General features: G+C 46.3%; 2 protein-coding genes across 2 annotated transcripts; one reads left to right on the forward strand and one right to left on the reverse strand.

The window, feature by feature from the left end:
- The first annotated feature begins 1,654 nt into the window (after window positions 1-1,654).
- Window positions 1,655-2,262, forward strand: LOC147961520 (uncharacterized). The gene has a single exon (XM_087536720.1). The coding sequence runs from the start codon at window positions 1,741-1,743 to the stop codon at window positions 2,245-2,247; it is 507 nt and encodes a 168-aa protein (XP_087392846.1). The 5' UTR covers window positions 1,655-1,740; the 3' UTR covers window positions 2,248-2,262.
- Window positions 2,263-2,322: 60 nt separating this feature from the next.
- LOC147961521 (AP2/ERF and B3 domain-containing protein Os01g0693400-like) lies at window positions 2,323-3,150 on the reverse strand. Its single transcript, XM_087536719.1, has one exon. It carries the CDS (start codon window positions 3,039-3,041, stop codon window positions 2,457-2,459), a length of 585 nt encoding a protein of 194 aa, XP_087392845.1. The 5' UTR covers window positions 3,042-3,150; the 3' UTR covers window positions 2,323-2,456.
- Window positions 3,151-22,744: the final 19,594 nt, after the last annotated feature.

Below are 22,744 nucleotides of genomic sequence, written 5' to 3' on the forward strand. Positions count from 1 at the left end.
GCCCTCTCGTATCATAAAGATGAGTTTCGAACAGAAAAAGGATATCTGAACCGTGCTGCTTCCGCATTTCCAGAAGCGAACAAATTGCTGCCCTTGGCAGTTCTTCATGAATACTCAAGGCTAGTTAGTAGCAGTTCTTCATGAATGTATCTTGCGGACACAGTAGATGCTGGGCTACCATGTAACTAGAACCATCAAAGTGGATGGGTATCCTTACCCCTTCTTTAATACTCACTCCATTGATCATAATGCAGTGCGTGTAGATTATTTGAAAAGTCAAACTTTGTAAACTTCGACCGAGTTTATAGAGAAAACTATTTATGTCTACAATATCAATTAAATAAAATATGAAAGTACATCTTATGATGAATCTAACGATATAGGTTTGACATTCTAAATGTAAATATTTTTGTCTACAAATTTAATCAAAGTTTGTGACGTTTGATTTTTCAAAAAATATATATGCACTACATTATGGAACAGAGGGAGTATATGATACGCACACTCGTGTGTATTTGTGCAAAAAAAAAAACGAACAAATTGTCGCCATGGCAGTTCCAACTCAGTTTAGGTTGGTAGATCTCTTATCCAACGATGTTGAAAGAAACCAAGGAGATGATCTACAATTTTACTTCCTAAAGCCACTGCATACGCCTCACGACGATCGTATTTGTCATGATGTAGAACAAGTTACAATACCTCTACATGCCTAACGCCCTCATTCAGATTTTTTGCTCATTCTGTAGGTACTTTCCATATCTACAGAGGTTTTCTTGACCATACATCATGTGTTTTGCGTGTTCAATCTGCCGTACTGTCAGCTACTTTTGGTGTGTCCGCCTTACAACTAGGGATTTGGCATTCAAACCGTGCTGAAAAATGAATTCTTCGATGAGTGTCCGGCTCCTTTGTAGTAGATCACTTGTACTGCATCATACGAAGGAGAATCGTTTCACCTAACGGATTATCCTTCTGTTAAAAAATGAAGTACAAAGCTGCAGCCAAAGTGGAACTGTGGGAGGCTAAGCTAATGAACAATAATATTTTGTTAATAAACAGTCGCTTAACCAGTCCCGACATAGCTACACCTACTTTTGATCCAGGTTTTGTATAGTTACCCCTCTTGGCCAACAATTGTTGGAGGATCAACAAGATGCATACAAAGATGCAGTTGGAGGATCAACAAGATGCATACAAAGATCCTGTGATTATGTGAATCGATTAACTTGATTAATCTCAACCTGACTACCAGCTGTTGATCTCATAACTGCCCCTCTTTGTTTCAACGAAACTACCCATCTTCTCGTCTGCCTAGCTAGCTAGCCAACAACCTAAGGTAAGGATTAACAAGATGCACACAAAGATCGCAGATCCAAGCCTGTCATAGTTATTACTAGCATGTACGAAAATTATGATATACCGACAAACCTCAGGTGCAAGAATACGTACTGTTTATGGGTACTAAACTCTAAACAGACACAGATTATCACTAGATATACCGTGCATGTCATGTTAATCAAACAGTCACAACTTCTGTCAGCATATGAGTTCTTGAGAAAGAAGGAAAGGTAAACCTAAATTCAACATCATTGTTTAAAGATCTTCATGGTGGAACCATAAGCTACTTAAGTAGCCTGATCGCTACTTGCTCATCCAACCTTATCCAAAACCGAATCACAGCAGCAAAAACCAAGACAGGGACGACCATACTCACCTCCAAAGTTAGCTGTGGTCTTCGGCATGGAGAAAACCGTAGCACTAGCTCTGCTGCTACTCTTCACTCTCCTGACCACGACGCATCGGTTCGCGGATGGCCAGGCCTACTGCCAGTCGCAGATCAGCCTCGCAAACGAGGCCTGCAACCTGAGGACCTTCCCGGGGTCGAGGCCCCCCTACGTGCCCCGGCAGCTACTCAACGAAACATCCACGTCGACGACACCCGGCAGCAAGGACTACGAGCTTCGGTCCCGGGACGACGACGACGACGACGATGACAACGATGAAGGGGGAGAACATGAGGGGCGGCACCGGCGTCGACAGCGGCACCGCCACAGCGCCGACAACAGCGACCCGCGTGACACAGCTTGCTGCCGCCGGCTGATGTCCATCGACAACTCGTGCATCTGCCAGGCGTCGGCGCGCCTCCCAGTGTTCATGACCTCGGTGTGGCACGTCATCAAGCTCACGCCGGTGGAGGGCTGCGAGGTCACCTACGAGTGCCCTGGCGCCTTGTCACCGCTGGGCTGATCTCGTTACATTGATCAATTGATTGCGATTATGTCTACTACACCAAATCGTCAGTTCACATTCCTTACACAGAGATTGAATTCTACTGCTTGATCCATATTGTAAAAAAGATAGATTAACAGATGTTGTACTATCATTGAGAAGAAGATATAAATTACATTCTTAACTGAAGTCGGATCGATCGAGTACATTGTATATATTTTATTTTCTCACTGTAATCCGGAACTAGCGAGCGACCAATCACCTGAACTGAAGTCCAATTTGTCATCCAAGGACGGCAAAGGCAGGTTGGCGAGATCAGCCGCGGTGATGAGATCGTTGCTGCCGAGATCCTCCGCCAGGAATGGCTCGACCATCTGCCGCTCATCAACGTACGGTAGCGCCTCATGGGGCATGACCACCGCCGGCAGTGGCGGCGACGGCGGCGACGTCAAAGAAGACACGCACGGCGCCGACGACGGCACGGTCGCCCCAACATCGTCTTGCTTCAGTCTCATCTCCGACTGATTCGACTCATCAGATACAGGATCGGTCTTGTGGCCGTGCACGTTGCGGCCCAAGTCTGCCGGCGACGCCGCTGACCCAATGTCAACCTGAACGTAGCCGCTTAACGAGAAGCGCGTCACGAAGTCATCGTAGGCCGCTTTGGCCTCCGCCTCGGAAGGGAAGGTGCCGATCCATCGGCGGACGTTGAGGCGATGGCTCCGGAAGTCGGCCACCCACCGGCCGGGCTGTCTTTCATAGACGCCACGAAATTTTCTCGAGGGTAGTTTAGCCACTTTGGCGCCGCGCATCGATCCTCGGCACCCGCCGCCGGCGGCCGCTTAAGATTCGACTGGCTTGAAGAATGGTTAGGGTTTCTTTGGTGAGGAAGTTACGATAAGTGCCTCAAAGCCCGCTACGCATCCGCGTTCTGAATTTGGCATCGTGGACCTGTTTGTTGTTGCCTCACTGCCATATTCATCGAGATAAGCATAGGCCCATCATGTTTCTCGCTCGCGTGAACAAGCATTAATAGGCCTGCATGGTGCGCCCCATTAACAGATAGAGCATTTGTTCCTCAAAAAAAAAAAACACAAGTAGAGTATTTTCTTCCTCCTTCTAAAAAATAAGAGAGTATTCATTTCGTTTTATTCTTGCAAGAATCCTAATACAATATTCATTCAATGATATATAAACTGTCTCATGATAAGGGACATTTTAATGTTTATCCAAAAGGTGTAATGTGTATTTAAAAATATTCGTAAAATTATGATTTTTTTATGTAATTGGTAAAGTGTTCTCACATTTTAAGTAGACGTTCATGTAATTAAAAAGTGTTCACCTATTTTAGAAATGTTGGTGTAATTTTAAAACAACGTCCACACCTTTTTCAAAATTTTCATCTAATTTGAAAATAATACCATTTTGTAAATATTGTTTTATTGTTAAAATATGATTATATTTTAAAAAATGAACAAAATGGGTAAACACAAAAACTAAAAAGGGTAGACAGAAAACAAACCAAAAAACATGAAACTAGGATAAAACAACCGTGACAAACCAAACCCCTAGCACCGCCATTACTGGGAAACTGTATAGACGCTATATATCGCGCATTTGCGTCATGCTTGCTATATATCACTCACAAAGAGCGTACATTTGCGTCGTGTTTTGCCAGAGTTACTAGAAGATACTTCATGTGCAAGGAGAAAAATAGTACCATCCGCAATTCCTATTCCATGCTCAAAATGCAGAATTTTCAAGAATTGTGCACATCCATCATCGATTTTTGTCGGGCCATGTGCGGGGGTATTCGCCAGTTTTTTCACTTCTTGTCCTTTTTCTTCTAGTTTTTCTGTCATTCTTTTGTTTATTTGTCTTTTTTCTTTCGGGATTCTACTAGATATTTTTCTGTTCTTTTTCATGTTCAGTTTTTTCCTTTCTATGTTCTTTATACATGATTTTTTTTACAAAATATGCGATGAACATTCTGACAAACTTGTGAACATTTCACAAATCGCGATGAATAGTTTTCCAAATATGTTACAGACAATTTTCAAATACGCAGGAATATATTTTGAACACATGAGTCACTTTGTATATACAAACATCTATGTTTTTCATTTGCTGCAATAATTTCCCCACTTTTATCCGACTAACAAATAAACATATTTCCCATAAAAACTTTAGGACAGTAAAACTGGGCAACTTTGCAGACCACTTGTGGCCATAAAGATTCTGATCGTCAGATTTCGCGTTCCGGTTGTTTCTGGCTGTTAGATTGTTGGGTTACTTCATGCTTTCTCGATAAGTGTGCCACGTCTTATAGGACACCTATCCCCGTGGAAATTTCCAAGAACTCTTGCAACCTGGGCCTGCCCATCGGATAAAGCCCACTGAAGAAAAGTTAGACATAACGAGGCAAATTGGTAAATGTCTCTGTTAAAATGTGGTTCATCCAATGAGCTTGGAGAAAGGTGACTCACGAGTAACAATTTCAGAGCCCCACTCTCTACCTTCAAGTCCATCCAATGATTTCTTGCAAAACTGGAGCTATTGCCAGTGAAGAGTGCTCTTTTAGAGGGACTAGTAACCGTCCCTCACGACCAAGGTAGGTCGCGCCATCTATTTGCAACACACATAGAAAAGTTGATGGGGCAGTTGATCGAGCTGATGGCGGAGGTATAGTCAGTTTAATTTGCAAAGACGCCAAGTATATGTTTCTTGGAGCATCAACAGTCTTATTTGATGTTTGGGCATCATGCAACTTCGGAGATCACTGCCTACAGTGAGGCCTCACCTCTCACATGCAAGTGGAGGCCTCCACAGCCTGATCTATTAAGAAAAAGGATTTCCCCCCGCTTTATATATAAATCACCATCACCACAACAACGAGTAAGAAGATACAAACGCACGCCACCACCACACTCAACACACACACCCAAGGCGAGATTTAAAGGTGCCGAGCACCGAAAACACCACCCCAACGACGACAAAGCACCCTAATGATAAGCCGAAGACCACCACGAATATGAGCAATCCACCGAGGGGTAATGAGATGGACAAAGCCGGAGCGAGGACTCCAAGACGATGCCCTCAAGAGGGAAACGACTGTAGGAAGCCGTCACCGTCTGATCTCGAAGATCAGGCTTTCACCCGGAGTGACACGAAGGCAACGGGAGCACCACGACGGAGCCTGCAAGAAGGAGAACGACATCCACGGACGCCGCCTCCGTCGGCCAGTATCGGGACTGGGCGAGTGATGAACCCCGGTGCTCCTACCCCTCCGTCGCAACCTCACTCCGCCAACCACCCGCATGTTGGAAATATGCCCTAGAGGCAATAATAAATTGGTTATTATTATATTATATTTCATTGTTCATGATAATCGTTTATTATCCACGCTAGAATTGTATTGATAGGAAACTCAGATACATGTGTGGATAAATAGACAACACCATGTCCCTAGTAAGCCTCTAGTTGACTAGCTCGTTGATCAATAGATGGTTACGGTTTCCTGACCATGGACATTGGATGTCGTTGATAACGGGATCACATCATTAGGAGAATGATGTGATGGACAAGACCCAATCCTAAGCCTAGCACAAAGATCGTGTAGTTCGTATGCTGAAGCTTTTCTAATGTCAAGTATCATTTCCTTAGACCATGAGATTGTGCAACTCCCGGATACCGTAGGAATGCTTTGGGTGTACCAAACGTCACAACGTAACTGGGTGGCTATAAAGGTTCACTACAGGTATCTCCGAAAGTGTCTGTTGGGTTGGCACAAATCGAGACTGGGATTTGTCACTCCGTGTAAACGGAGAGGTATCTCTGGGCCCACTCGGTAGGACATCATCATAATGTGCACAATGTGATCAAGCAGTTGATCACGGGATGATGTGTTACGGAACGAGTAAAGAGACTTGCCAGTAACGAGATTGAACAAGGTATCGGGGTACCGACGATCGAATCTCGGGCAAGTATCGTACCGATGGACAAAGGGAATTGTATACGGGATTGATTGAATCCTTGACATCGTGGTTCATCCAATGAGATCATCGTGGAGCATGTGGGAGCCAACATGGGTATCCAGATCCCGCTGTTGGTTATTGACCAGAGAGTTGTCTCGGCCATGTCTGCATGACTCCCGAGCCCGTAGGGTCTACACACTTAAGGTTCGATGACGCTAGGGTTATAGGGAATAGATGTACGTGGTTACCGAATGTTGTTTGGAGTCCCGGATGAGATCCCGGACGTCACGAGGAGTTCCGGAATGGTCCGGACGTAAAGATTTATATATGGGAAGTCATCATACGGTCACCGGAATAATTCGGGGGTTACCGGTATTGTACCGGGACCACCTGAGGGGTTCCGGGGGTCCACCGGGAGGGTCCACCTGCCCCGGAGGGCCCTATGGGCTGTATGTGGAGAGGGACCAGCCCCTTAGTGGGCTGGGCGCCTCCCCCCTAGGGCCCATGCGCCTAGGGTTTGGGGGAACCCTAAAGGGGGGCGCCCCCATGCCTTGGGGGGCAAGGCAACCCCCCTTGGCCGCCGCCCCCTCCTCAGATTGGATCTGAGGGGGCCGACCCCCCTCTCCCTTGCCCCTATATATATGTGGGGATTGGGAGGGCAGCGGCACCCAAGTTTTGGCGCAGCCCTCCCCCTCTCCCAAGTCCTCCTCTTCTCCTACGGTGCTTGGCGAAGCCCTGCAGGATTACCACGCTCCTCCTTCACCACCATGCCGTCGTGCTGCTGTTGGATGGAGTCTTCCCCAACCTCACCTTCTCCCCTTGCTGGATCAAGGCGTAGGAGACGTCACCGGGCTGTACGTGTGTTGAACGCGGAGTTGCCGTCCGTTCGGCACTAGGATCATCGGTGATTTGGATCACGACGAGTACGACTCTATCAACCCCGTTCACTTGAACGCTTCCGCTTAGCGATCTACAAGGGTATGTAGATGCACTCTCCTTCCCCTCTTGCTTGATTACTCCATAGATTGATCTTGGTGATGCGTAGAAAATTTTGAATTTCTGCTACAATAACCAAAAGTGGTATCAGAGCTCGGTCTATGCGTAGTTTCTATGCATGAGTAGAACACAAAGTAGTTGTGGGCGTCGATTTTGTCAATTTACTTGCCGTTACTAGTCTTATCTTGATTCGGCGGCATCGTGGGATGAAGCGGCCCGGACCGACCTTACACGTACGCTTACGTGAGACTGGTTCCACCGACTGACATGCACTAGTTGCATAAGGTGGCTAGCGGGTGTCTGTCTCTCCCACTTTAGTCGGATCAGATTCGATGAAAAGGGTCCTTATGAAGGGTAAATAGAAATTGGCATATCACGTTGTGCTTTTGGCGTAGGTAAGAAACGTTTTTGCTAGAAATCTATAGCAGCCACGTAAAAACTTGCAACAACAATTAGAGGACATCTAACTTGTTTTTGCAGCATATGCCTTGTGATGTGATATGACCAAAAGGATGTGATGAATGATATATGTGGTGTATGAGATTGATCATGTTCTTGTAATAGGAATCACGACTTGCATGTCGATGAGTATGACAACCGGCAGGAGCCATAGGAGTTGTCTTAATTTATTTATGACCTGCGTGTCAACATAAACGTCATGTAATTACTTTACTTTATTGCTAAAGCGTTAGCCATAGTAGTAGAAGTAATAGATGACGAGACAACTTCAAGAAGACAGGATGATGGAGATCATGATGATGGAGATCATGATGATGGAGATCATGGTGTCATGCCGGTGACAACGATGATCATGGAGCCCCGAAGATGGAGATCAAAAGGAGCAAAGTGATATTGGCCATATCATGTCACTATTTGATTGCATGTGATGTTTATCATGTTTTACATCTTATTTGCTTAGAACGATGGTAGCTTAAATAAGATGATCCCTCGCAATAATTTCAAGGAAAGTGATCCCCCTAACTGTGCACCGTTGCGAAGGTTCGTTGTTTCGAAGCACCACGTGATGATCGGGTGTGATAGATTCTAACATTCGAATACAACGGGTGTAAGCCAGATTTACACACGCAATACACTTAGGTTGACTTGACGAGCCTAGCATGTACAGACATGGCCTCGGAACACGGAAGACCGAAAGGTCGAACATGAGTTGTATAGAAGATACGATCAACATGAGATGTTCACCGTTGATGACTAGTCCGTCTCACGTGATGATCGGACACAGCCTAGTCGATTCGGATCATGTTTCACTTAGATGACTAGATGGATGTCTATCTGAGTGGGAGTTCATTAAATAATTTGATTAGATGAACTCAATTATCATGAACATAGTCTAACACTACTAGGGAAAACGTTATACACAAAATCTTAGCAGCAACGCGGTTTAAAAACAGGCGCTACTGCTAACTAGCAGTAGCGAGCTTAAAGGAACCGCGCTACTAATAAGTTGATAGTGGTAGCGCGGTTTTATAACCCTCGCTACTACTAAGTGATTTTCACCGTGCCCCTCCGGACCAGCCATAGTAGTAGCGCGGGTTATAAACCCACGCTACAACTAAGTTGATAGTAGCAGCGCGGGTTATAAATCCCACGCTATTACTAAATGGTCTCAATCGTGCACCCAAGACATACCATAGTAGTAGCGTTGGATTAGCGTGGGGTATAAACCCAACGCTACTGTTAAGTTATCTCCTTGCCGCCCCACCTCAGCCTCTCACCCCTGCTCTGCCTTTCTCTCCCACGACGCCTCTCCTCGTCCTCCACTCCCCACGTTTCCCCCAACCAACCCCGCCGTCACCACCGACGCCGACGACCTCCTCTCCCCCAACCCCACCACCGGCGCCCCCCACCTCACGTGCGGATCCTCCTCCTCGCCGTGCCCTTGTGCCGGCCCCAAACCCTTGCTAGGGGCCCCCTTCTCCGGGTGTGGCGCGGCGCGGGGAGGGCTCCCTCTTGCCCGCCGCCGATGCAGACGGCCCGTCGGTGGTCCTACTACTTGCTCCTCCGACCCTCCTCCTGCTGCTGCTAGTGCGGACCGACGCCATGGAGGTGAGGTTCCCCATTATCCTCTCTTTCTCTTCACCGTAGGCAGCCCCTGACCCCCTTGGATTCGATTTGGCAGGCCGTGTGCAAGCGGGGAAGGACAGCGTGGCGTGCCTCATGCGCGAGCTCAAGGGTGCCGGCCTGCTCGTCGAGCGCGTCCGCGGCGTCCCCGCCGAGTTCATCAAGGTCAGTACGGCTGCCTTTTTTCCTTTTTCAGTTCGTCTTGCCATGGCATCCTAATTCCAACTAATGAGGCGGTTTCCGCGAGATTTTTTTACGAAGAGGACTTCCCCCTGCGCCCTGTGTTGTTTATCTAGACTAGATTGTTGTAGTACCTTGATTTTAGCATTCAATCCCTGTGAATAGTAAGTAGTGGATAGTAGAAGAATGTGTTCATAAATTCAGTGTAAGAATGTCTACAGAAGATACAGAGCAAGAGATGGTATCTTTCATCAGAGTTTCCTCGTTAGATGAAGATTTTGTTCACCTGCTTATCCTAGTTGACCTGCGTAGATGCGTGATTTACTGCCGACCTGGATGTGAAATCCATGTTTGTGACTGATTTTAGTTGGCCAATGTTGATATTCTGCACGTGTAAGAGGATCTGGTTCATGTGAAGGGCTTCAGATGGATGTATTCTTTTCTTCCTGCATCATATTTCTTGCTCATTGGTTGTTAGTGCTTAGGTTGTACTAGTAGCAGCGGCAAAAGTACAAGAAGGGCTTTAGATTTCTCATTTGTGCAAAGAATAAGTTCGGTCAATCTAATAAGTGATTACGCAACCAGGTTTACTTTACTCAAGTTCAGTTTTTGTCATGCTACTGCACCGAGATTTCCCCTTGACAATTTTTTGTTGTATCCTTGATTAATGCTGCAGGGATTAATTCCCACATCTGTCTGAAGGTGTCCACCAACGTACTTAGGTGAAAAGATTGAGTTTTTTTTGCGCCGGTGATGAGCTTCTATGCGACGGAGGCTTGCGCCCGTGCTGTATGTGAGCGATGGAGGCGTTGGATGTGGAGCAGCGGACCTGGAGTGTGGCCCAAGCGGCGGATCTAGAGCGACGCCGGAGTAGCAGAGCGCCGGACCAGCAAAGCGGCGTCGTCGTCCTAATGGTGCCCCCACCTTGGTAGCGCGGGCCCTGCCCCGCCACAGCGCCACGGCGTCGTCATCCTCATGGTAATCTCCTTCTCGTCCATCCATCCATCCAGCACTGTAGTTGATTTGTTAATCTTGCACGTCTTTGTTAATCTTCTTGTGAAGCTTTTGTAGCTTCTGTTACTCCAACTTCTGTAGCTTAGTCATGAATGTGCAGCTTCGCCAAGGCCAACCTTTGTTAGTCATGAATCATCCTTTGAAATAGCTTGTTGATTTTCTGTAGCTTTGTTAATCTTACAGTTCCCTTGCTACTACTGCTAACCTGTAACACTGGATTTAGTGAAATCAAGTTGTACTCCTAATTCTGAAATGAAGTTATAAGTTTGTCTGAAATGAAGTTGTAAATTTGTAGCTACTACTACTAGCCTGTAACAACTTCTACTCCCAATTTTGTAACTAAGCTACTGCTGCTAGCCTGTAACAATGGATTTGACAAAATTTGACTGGAATGAAGTTGTCACACTGGATTTGTCAAAATTTATCTGAAACGAAGCATATTTTCCGACCTCTATTAAGTTTCACTAATATTCAGTGGAGTATGTACTGTAATATCTGAACATTACAGTAATTTCAGTTGTTGTTAACTGTTGTAGCATTAGGAGTAGTTTTACTGCAGCACAAGCATTAGGAGTACTGTAAATGGATTAAATGGAACCTCTCTTCAGTTAATTGAAACCTTTTTCAGTGAATTTAACTGAAACCTTTTTCAGTTACTTCAAATAAAACCTTTTTCTGTTAATTTAAGTTAACAGAAACATTTTCAGTTACTTTAATTAAACATGCAGTATAGAGCTACTCATTTGATTCATTTGAAGAGAGGAGTAATTATTTTTCCTTAACAGAAACTTCTCATCTCTTTTCTCCTCTTCTCCTCTTTTCTCTTCTTCTCTTCTTCTCTTTGCTGCTGTTAAGTTAGGACTTGAAGATGATGATTGCTGTTGCTAGAAATCATGATTGTTTAGTTTAGTGTAGGACTTGCAAGCAGTAGTGCTTGCTTAGTTTAGTTTCCGTTAGAGTAAAATAGGATAGTTAGAGTAGCTTCAGTAGCTTAAAATGGAGTACTCCAGTAGGTAATGGAGATCAATGAACTTCAAGTAGATCAAAATGTTCAGTTAACTTGCATTTGCTGTAATTTTAGTAGTTTAGTTTTTGTTGTAAAACTGTTGCTGCTGTTGTCATATTCGTACTGTACTTTCCAAAGTTCGATAGCACGTCGTCCTTAGCATAAGTTGTTGATCAAAGAAATGGACTTAAATTGAAGCATTCCCAGGAGTTGCTGCTGTTGTTATTGACCTGCTGCTGTTGTCATTGACCTGATGTTGCTTTTGTTGTAGGAGAAGTAGGAGCATGCTCAGGAGATGAACGAGTAGGAGAAGAAGGCCCTAGATTGCTGCTGCTGGAGCGCTGAGGACCTGGGATCTGTGACCTAGGTGTGCTGCTGGATCCGCCTCCGGATCGCTGCTGCTGGAGACGCGAGCAGAAGCAGGGGACCTGGGCCCGGGAGCGCTGAGGAGAAGTAGGGTACCTAGGCGAGTAGAGGAGAAGCAGCCCGCTAGTGGCAAGGCAGGCACGAGGACGACATCGATCGAGGCCAGCTGGAGCCGAGGGCCAGGGAGAGGGACGTGATGGTGTCGCAACTCACGACGGCGGCTACCGTCGGTCAGGTGCGGCTCATTGAGGCTGCCCGATGTGTAATAGCAGTAGAGCTTACTTAGGTAGTTGCTTACCAAGTTAATAGCAGTAGAGCTTACTTAGGTAGTTGCTTACCAAGTTGCTACGCACAACACTGTGTGATTTGAATTATACATGAGTTGCCGCTACAATGAGGAATTGTGTGATGGAATGGAATTGGTTGATTTTTTTTAATTCCTAATAGGTTAGTAGTAGCGTGGGAAAAAACTGTGCGCTACTAGTATTTAGGATACTAGTAGCGCTGGTATTGTAGGCACGCTACTACTACTTCATTAGTAGTAGCGCGAGTCTGTAATAGCAGTAGCGTGGGTGGCACACGCTACTACTAACAAAGTTAGTAGTAGCGCGGGTTTCTCCCACGCTACTGCTAACTATTAGCTGTAGCGCCTTATTAGTAGCGCCGGTCCCCGCGCTGCTGATACACCTAAAACCCGCGCTGCTGCTAGCCTTTTCCCTAGTAGTGTAAATTGTCTTTGCAAATATGTTGTAGATAAATAGCTCACGTTGTAGCTCCCTGTTTCAATATGTTCCTCGAGAAAGATTAAGTTGAAAGATATTGTAAGCAATGATGCGGACTAGGTCCGTAGTCCGAGGAGTGTCCTCACTGCTACATAGAAGGCTTACGTCTTTGATACACCGCTCGATGTGCAAACCCCTACAACGTCGTCTGTGGATGTTGTGAACACCTGACAGACACATCCTGATGACTATTTGATAGTTTAGTGCACCATACTTTACGGCTTAGAATCGGGATTCCAATGATGTTTTAAACACCATAGAACATATGAGATGTTCCAAGAGCTGAAATTGGGATTTCAGGCTCATGCCCGTGTTGAGAGGTGTGAGACCTCTGACAATTTCTTTTTGCCAACAAGATGGAGGAGAATAGCTCAGCTAGTGAGCATGTGCTCAGAATGTCTGGGTACTACAATCACTTAAATCAAGTGGGAGTTAAACTTCCAGATAAGATAGTGATTGATAGAGTTCTCTAGCCACTATCACTAAGCTACTAGATCTTCGTGATGAACTATGACATGCAAGGGATGGAGTTGATCCCGGAGCTGTTCGCGGTGCTTAAGACCGCAAAAGGTATAAATCAAGAAGAAGCATCAAGTGTTGATGGTTTAACAAGACCACTGGTTTCAAGAAGGGCAAGGGCTAAAAGGGAAACTTCATGGATGGCAAACCAGTTGCCGCTCCAGTGAAGGAACCCAAGGTTGAACCCAAACCCGAGACTAAGTGCTTCTATTGTAAGGGGAACTGTCGTGGTTTTGTCACGGCAGATGTCCTAGAGAAAGGACTTAGTCGTGGAGCCATCGCGACGGGTTAGCTTGAAGGGGTTAAAGCGGACACAAGGACGCAAGAGAGTTTATACTAGTTTGGCCCCTTCGATGAAGGTAAAAGCCTACGTCTAGTTGTTATGGAATTGATGGGGTTTCGATGACTAGGGAGCAAACAAGCTTCGCCTATGTCTCGAGTTGTTGTCTGTTCTCCTTGAACCGCCGCCGGGTCGTCCCCTTATATACACGGGTGACTCCCGTCGGCTTACGGAGTCCCAATACCGGCTCATAGATGTGTCCGGTTTGGTCTCTACTTATTCCTAACTTACAATACAGGTTAACTACTAACGCCGGTTTACGGCTACAGGCCTTGAACCGACCATGGGCCTTGAGCCCTCCTCTGTCTTCTTGGGCTTTAACATACTTAACTACTGACGAAGTTAACCCGGCCCAGATATGCCGGTTTACGCCCAGTAGTAATATCCCCAACATTAGGCCCCAGATTGATTTGAACGGGTTCATGTCAATCCTTTAATAAAAGCTTCATCTTCAACATCTTCTTATAAATTGGTAAACCGCCATGATGTCATCTTCTCTGATTGCTGTAAACCGGAATGAAGTTACCTGTCATAACGAAGCTATCCATTATGCTTCTTTGTTTAATAGATCGGCGGAAATCGAGGCGACAGCTCCGTTTTGTGGCCCCTTGATTGTCACGCCTGACTCATGTTCTTTCGCCTTATAAATAGGACCGAAGGGTCATTTCTTTTCTCCTTCCGTGCCTTCTTCATCTTCCTCGCGTCGCCAGCCTCGGAGCTCCGCCGCCGCCGTTGACCTCTGCTTCATCCTTGGCCGCTGCATCAACCTGAGTGCACCAGAACATCGCGGCAACCTTCCGCATCTTCCTCAGCTCCGGTAAATCTTCTATCCTTTCCCCCGCAGATCTGGCCTAGGGTTTCGCAGTTCTTCAGTGTTCATCGTCTGCCTCTTGTTCATACGATAGATCTTTAGATGAATCCGCAAATCTTTACTCTGTTGTCACATCCCTAGTTCTGGTATGACCTAGGCTAGCTAGTCATGTGTGCATCACGTTTAAATTTCATTTAAATTTGAAATGGGGATTTGTAAAACCCTCAGAAATCATTTCTAGAAATGACCTAGATAAAAATTGCTCCAAAAGGGTCCAAGAAAATATTCATGTCTCTCTCTGAAAATATTGGGCAGAGGTAAAATTTCAAACCAATATTTTTAGGAGCTCATAAATATTTATTTTGGCCATTTGGAATTAATCCAGTAATTATTTGCATTGGATAAATATTTTTATATATATAAAATAGTGTCCAATAATTCTGAATTTTGGTGAGGGGCTTTGGAATAATCCTTTAGGCCCCAGCAAAAATTTCCAGAAGAAAATAACTTGATTTAGTATTTTTATTAAATCAAAACAAAGGTCAGAAAATAGAAAAGAAAACAAAGTAAGGGAAAGGCTTACCTGGCCTTACCTGGCGGCCCAGCCCACCAGGGGCAGCCCTGTCTTCTACCTCTTGCCAGTAGGCAGAGGAGAAGCCGGGCACGACGCACGCCGTGGCCACGTCTCCCCGCCACCTCCTGCTTCCCCTCCTCGTCGCTCTGGCCTCCCTGGACGACGCCACGCGCCGCCCCGTTCCCCTCTCACTCTCCCGTGCCCATTCCTCTCCTCTCCCTCGCTCTCTCTCACCGCGCCCGAGCGCTGCCGTCACCGCCGTTCGCCATAGCCGCAGCCACCGCCTCCCCCTCGCCTCTCCGACAAGCCCGAGAGCTTCGCCGCATCTCCCTCTTCCCCACCGTCAAGCCACAAGACGCCGGACGCCCTGTGGAGCCACCGTCGCCATCGTCTTCCTCCTCGGACGCCGCCGACCGCCGACTCCGATTCGCCGTCTTCAGCGCCTCCCCAAGCCCACTGGCCTGCTCAGCAACTCCGCTGTGAGCTCCCACCTCGAATCCCCCTCTCCCCCTTGTCTTTTGCACGCTGCAGCCGCAATTCCGGTCGAGGCCGAACTCCGGCCACCGTAAAAGCTGCCGCCGCCATCAATTTAGTCCACTCCAGCGCGAGACGTTGCCTCCTTTAGATGCGCGAGACCTTCAGCTACCCGTAGACGCAAACCACGCGCAAAACCGAGCCCCGTAGCTGTTTTCCGGTGAGTTTCTGCCGCGGTTGAGGTCGTCGCCGGCCGAACTCCGGTGGGCTGACGTGGACGTTTAGTTAGGCGCTAATCACCACTAACCCCTCTCTAACAGACACTGACAGGCGGGCCCCACAACAGGTCAAATCCCAGTCAACACGGGATTAACTCCCAGTTAACAATGAGCCAATGACATGTGGGACCCGGACGTCAGGTTTGACTCGGACAGCTCCTGTGCCCTGCTGACGCAATGCTGCCGTCATGCTGACGCAATTAATCCTTTTCTGGATTTAGAATAATTCAGAAATTCCAGAATATATTCAAAACTTCAAAAATTCATAGAAATTCAACCGTAGCTCAGATTGAAATAATTTATATATGAAAAATGATTAGAAAAATTCAATCTATCCATCTGTACCATTTTCATGCATAAAAAACAATCTATACATGCTGTATAAGGGAAACACTAAAATGGCATATTTAAGAGCTTATGTTAAAGATGCATTTGAATCTTTAGTTCAAATGGACTTTAACCAATTGAATGCTGGTTGCATTAGCTCAAACAACATCACATCTTCATGCCATGTTCATGCATCATATTGTTGCATATGTTTGTGTATTGATTGTCGACACCATTACTTCTCGATAGGTCCTGCTCCGGAGACCGATCCAGAGTATCTATCTGTGGAGCAGTGCCCCCCTGTTGATCTACCAGGCAAGCAAACCCCCTTGTTCATTCTGACATGATCCCACTCTCTCGCTCCTGCTCTCTTTTATTGCATTAGGACAACAGCGAATCAACTGCTACTTTATGCCGCGGTAGTTGAACCCATTCCTTTGCATGACCTGTCATTGCCACAGTAAATAGTTGAAACCCACTAGCATGTGTAGGATCTGATTGAGCCATGTTGTGTTCTTGCCATGCCATGCCTGCTATTGCTTAGAGTTGTGTCAGGTCTGATTCATCGGGAATGAATTGGAGTGGTACGATATGTTCTGGTGCTGAGAGTTAAGCGTGTGAACACGATTTGGTAAAGGTAGCGGTGAGAAGCCATGTAGGAGTACATGGTGGGTTGTCTCACTGGAACCGTCCTTAAGAACTGAGTTCTGTGTAAGTTGTCCAATGACTAATTACTACCACACATTGGGCTTCGGGAGCTCCAAGCTTTCTCGATTTATTAGCCAACTTGATCTCTGTCCAGGAGTTGCAAATAGTTTCTGGTGTTTGTAGGTAGTGTTAGTAGTCTACCAAGTGGCACCCGGCCAGGTGGGCTTGGGACAGACTAGGCACAAGTGGCACGGTGTACCAAGCGTAGATCCATCCGACGAGGTGGGCTTGGGAACCCTGCACACGTCGTTTGGGGCCGTGAGCGACACCCCAGCCGGATCTCCTTGCGGATGGAACCCGAATAGGCGATAAACCTGGACTAGAGTCCTGTGTGGTTAGTCAGGTCGTGGACGACACCCTCGCGAGGCTTCCGCTTGAAGGTTGTCGAGGTACATGACGTGTACATGGTGATAAGTGGTGAGAGCGTGTGTGAAGAAGTACACCCCTGCAGGGTTATCATGATCTATTCGAATAGTTGTGTCCTCGGTTACGGACTTCTTGGATGCTTACGTGGTACATAGACAACTTGAAGTGGATACTCTAAAATGCTCAAGACAAATGTGAGTGCTATGGATGGCCTTCTCGTAGGAAGACGGGAATGAATCCATAGTAGTGTATTGACGTGGTGATTAGTGGACTCGTGTGCGCCACCTCAAAAGGGTTACCAGCAGTCGTAGTACAGGATAGCCACTGAGTCAAAGCTGGCTTGCTGCAACTAAACTCCACATTACCTTCTTGATACAAGTGCATGTATGATAGGATCTGATGTAAGTCTTGCTGAGTACCTTTGTACTCATGTTGCTTTATTTATGTTTTTGCAGCGGAGACTTCGGTCTTACTAGTTTACGTGGACTTCGACAAGTAGCTTGTACCTCAGCTACGATCTTGATCGGATGCTGTAGATAGTTGGGCTCCTCAGCCTTTTTCATTTGTAGTTGTCTGTACTCACACATGTAATGCTTCCGCTTGTTGCTTGTATGCTCCGAATGATGGGTCATGTGACCCTTGCTTGTACTTAATGCTATGAGGCTCTTTTGGGCCTTTATCTATATGAGTTTGCGTTATGTTGTGATGCCATGTTGTACAGCACATACTTGCATGTTATGCGTACGTGTAACATGTATTGCTATGTGTGGGATCCGACAATCTGGTTGTTTATCCTTGGCAGCCTCTCTTATGGGGAAATGTAGTCTAGTGCTTCCTTGAGCCATAGTAGTCCGCTACAGCCCGGTTCACCGGAGTCCTGCTAGCCCAGCACTACTGATCAGGACACTTGACTGGCCGGCATGTGTTTCACTTCGTTCCTGTGTCTGTCCCTTCGGGGAAATGTCACGCGGTGACTTCCGGAGTCCTGTTAGCCCAGTGCTACAGCCCGGATTCATATGCTGTTGACCGACATGCTCGATGTGATTCATGTATGCCTGTCCCCATAGGTTAGCACCGCTTTGGGTTCACGACTAGCCATGTCAGCCCGGGTTCTTTGTCATATGGATGCTAGCGACACTATCATATACGTGAGCCAAAAGGCGCAAACGGTCCCGGGCCAGGTAAGGTGGCACCCGTGGGAATATCGTGCGTGAGGCCGCAAAGTGATATGATGTGTTACATGCTAGATCGGTGTGACTTAGGATCGGGGTCCCGACATCTGTGCAATGATAGTTGTTTGACCTTCGCCTTCACTTATGCATCTCAAACCATAGATCTATATGAACGTTTTGCTCATTGGTTCGGTACTGCTCCTTTGAACCTCTAAGTATTTATCTCTTTTCTGAACTTGCTTCAGATCCAATGCTGTAAAGAAATCTTGTGAAACCTGTTTCTGCGTACTTTTCCATCCGCAATCTCAGCTTTTCAATGCTTAGATCAGGCGGTTTAACCTTATAGAAAATTTTCCAAACCGGTATATGCCATTAGTCCCCTTGTTGAACCGCCAGATGTTGGTTGCTTCATGAACTCTGGTTCAGATAGTTCTGTCTCCGGTCTAACAGTGCACATACCAACGTACCTTGATCAAATGCATTTTTTGAACCGGGATCTTCTACCTTGTAGATTCCATCATGGCCAAGCAAGTATATGAGTGCAATTGAGTTCCTTCTCGCGTCACAGAGGATCAACTGGACGATTTAGTCCTGATTGGCGCTTTAGGCAGCAAAGATACCATCCATTGGAGGGCTCCTGGCAAAGAATGCCCTCCCACACCTCGAGAAGGAGAGCTTGTTGTTTTCGTAGATCACTTAGCCCGGGGCTTTAAGCCGCCCGGTTCTAAATTTTACCGGGATGATTTAGCCGATTTCCAACTCCATCCGCAAGACACTGGCTCCAACTTTGTTACAAATATGTGTCACTTCCAAGTGCTCTGTGAGGTGTTCTTTCAAGAGGAGCCCACAGTGGAATTGTTCAGAGACCTTTTCCATCTAAACCGCCATACTGAGTTTACTGATGGCTCTAATACGGAGTTGGGTGGCGTGGCGATTCAGAAAAGGAAGGAGGTCACATACCCTCACGCCAAGCTGAACAGTCACCCCAAGGAGTGGAATCAGACATGGTTCTACTGCAAAGACACCTCCCCTGCTGGTGAGAATCCCTTGCCTGGCTTTCGTCCGGAGCGGCTCAGCAATACACACCCTTTTCCTCAAAGATTGACTGCCCAGGAGAGAAGCAAATATGCTCCCCAACTGTCAAAGCTCAGAGCCTTTATGGCCAACGGTTTAACAGGGGTTGATCTCGCTCGCTGCTGGATATCATGGAGCATACTGCCCCTTAGTCGGCGCTCCGGTTTGATGTGCGAGTATACTGACAGTGTTGATGACCCACTGCGACATTCAAAAATCCAGCTCTCCGATGAAGAAATCACAGAGGGTGTGAATAAGATGCTGAATGAACCGGAACATGTCTATGCTAGAACCGGCCTGCTTCCCTTCTGTGTCACCAACAAACCGCCAGCTGTAAGACTTTGATTTTTCTCTTTGCTAAATCTGTTATTGATATGTCTGGTCATTGTTTAATATCAGTGTCTGCGTAATCAGGGCAATGATGCGTTTTGGAGCAAAAAACTGCCGCAGGAGAAACCAGAAAAACCAGACAAACCGGAAAGAGCAACTCGGCAAAAAACTAAAGTTGTGAAGAAGACTACCCACAGGAAAAGAACCACTGCATCTTCTAATCCGGCCCCTGATGATGATGTGGATAATCCGGACTTTGAGGCAGAGCTTGACTCACTTGGTTTATTTTTCATGCGTCTTATTGATGATGATATTTGTCAGGATGATACCGAAGCCAGCCACGCGGATGTTGCAGAGGTAATTATTCTCTCTTCCGATTCAGAAACTTTGCCTTCACAAAAAATCCGCCAGGCAAACCGGAAAGTTAAATTTTCTCATCCTCTTGCTTATTTGGATCCTAAATTTCTTATGAAGACCCAACAACACGAAGCTCGTCGCACAACCCGGCATAGCGGCCAGGTAGTTACCTCCGCCGGTTTACCGAATAGTCCGGTTCGGAAACGCCATTCAGAGGTCTCTACTTTGCTTGTCAGTGCTTGTCCTAAAGCGGGCTGCTTTCGTCAACCTCTTAATCCGTCTGACTCTGATTACCAGGTTACTTCCCACTCATCTTCTGGCGAGTCATCGGCTACTCAGCTCCCACCGCTTAAAACGGTGCTTGGGTAAGCTATACTTATTGTGATGTTTGCAGTACATCACCTTAGAACATATGCTGTATTTGATTTTATTATTCTTCTCAGGGCCAAACCTAGGTCAAGCAAAAAGGCCCGCTTGGACAAAGCGGCTGAAGAAGATGTCGTTCTTGAAGCAGGCAAGACACCCAATGTTGAAGCGGCTATTCCTGAGGATATTCCCAACGATCCACCGCAGCAAGATGATGATCTTATTGCTGAAGAGAGACCTACTGATACCTCAGGTCCTGTCAATCAGCCCACAGGTTCCATCCGGATTGAAAGCTCAACCGGTCCAGCAAAACCTACTGACAAGCCAACAGCTCCAGTGCAAACCGGCGGTACCAAGGATGATGAGGTTGTCATTGCTGGCACTGGCCATACTGAGCCAAGCAATCCTGTCGCTTTATCCAAACATTTTGCCAAGGAAGAATTTGTTGCCTTTGGCAAAGGCAAGTGGAACGCTGATCTGACGACTTACGCTGCTCTGAACGCCCAAGATATCCATTCCGGCTATCTGAACCGGATGTATACCAGTCGCGACTATGAAGCCGGTCTGGTTAATATGATGAAAGATAAATATGAGGTAACTTCCATATGCTCCTTCCTGCTTGTATGCTTCCATTCTTGCTGACTCTCCTAGCCCTCAAGGGCCGGTTTGTAATATTCTTTCAAACTGGGACTTAATAATATAAATCTTGATGCTTTGAAATTCGCTGATGTAGCCCCCAAGGGCCGGTTCAACTTAGCATAGTTAAACCGGTACTTTAAGTAATTGAAACTGCCGCATCAGAATATATATATGAGCAAATAGCCATTAGCCCCCAAGTGCCAAGTTGAATACTTGTATTGATCTTGGGACTTTGTAAACAATTGAAAGATGAAGATCGAATATGCATTAGCCCCCAAGTGCTAAGTGCATAACTTGTTATGTGGTTGGTACTTGAATCCTTATACGGATTTGTTGAAGCATATATCTGTATGCATGCAGGCAGAGCTGAAGACGAAAGAAAACCAAGTCACCGATCTCCAAGAAAACCTGAAAACCCAACAGGCTGAAACCTCCAAAGAAAAAGTGGAATTGGCCAGCGCTTTAAGCGCCATGGAACAACTTAAGGAGAACTTCAAGAAGAAAAGGGCGGATTGGGCCACTGAAAAGTCCGCTTTGATCAAACGAGCAGAGGATGCCGAGGCTGCACTAAAACCAGTGGCGGATGAACTGACCAGCATAAAGCGGCACGTGCATGCCATGACCACTGCTATCTTTGGTAAGCCAGCTTGCCTTCTGAATTGGCTCTGCCTTCTTACAGAGTCGCCGGTTTATTAACCCTTTATGGTATTCAGGGACACGCATTGGTCACTTGGGGTCAGATGTGCGGAAGAAATTGAAAGCCGCCTATACATTGGTTGAACAATTGTATACTGGTGCCCAGCGGATCATCTGTACCGCATCTCATAACAAACCGGCGCCCACTTTGATTCAAGATACTCTGATGAAACTGTCAGTGCTTCCTGCCCGGGTTGAAGAGCTGAAGAAATCTGCTGCTCGAACCGGTGCAATCAATGCCTTAATCCGGGCAAAAGCCTGGGTGCCGGATTTTGATCCTATTGAAGCGGCTCAGGGCTATCCCAGCTTGAAGGAAGATGTGTCATAATTTGGTGAAGCGGATCTGTGAGCAATAAACCAGGAGGTACGTCCGCTAGCTTGTCAGTTGGCTGAGGAAGCAGACTTGTCTCATTATCAAGCGCAATATGACAGTCAGAACAAGCGAATAGCTGCACCAATCCATGAATCAGAAAACCTGATCCCTCCAATCCGTAAGCATAACTACGCTCCCGATATTGACCCGTCATTGCTGATCCATGATGAAGCTGTTTTTCAAGCATTAATGGGAATCGACTGGACAACTGTGGATTTCCAGCCACTGCATAGAGAAACGGAGGCTGAAGCGGCGTAGGATGACCCACAACCATTAGGCCAGGCTGGTGACCAAGCTTGAACCAGAAGCCGGTTTTAAAACTGCCTCTCCTTTGCGAAAAACAATTATATTATTATGGGCACCATGTTGCCTTGTAATAGGCTAGCCGATACCTTTGATGTTGATATGCCTTCGTGCATAATTTGTTCTTCCTGTGGTAATGAACTTTCCAAAACACTTTCTGAAACGAGAAATTCGTCAAGTGCCACCGCGGTTGTACCGTCAGGCGGAATATGATGTCTGTATATATGAAATCAAAACATCCAAAACAAAATTTAAATATATGATCAAATTTTTGAGATACATAATACCTGCCATCGTTGAGTGTGAAGTTGGCTTGGCCAATCTTGAAGCGGAGTTTTGCAAACCCACACTGTTGCAGGAGATAACAACTCCTGTATATATATATATATATATATATATATATATATA

This window comes from Triticum urartu, chromosome 7A (genome assembly GCF_056163025.1).
Source record: "Triticum urartu cultivar PI428250 chromosome 7A, HENAU_Tu73, whole genome shotgun sequence".
In the NCBI taxonomy this organism is placed as follows: domain Eukaryota; kingdom Viridiplantae; phylum Streptophyta; class Magnoliopsida; order Poales; family Poaceae; genus Triticum; species Triticum urartu.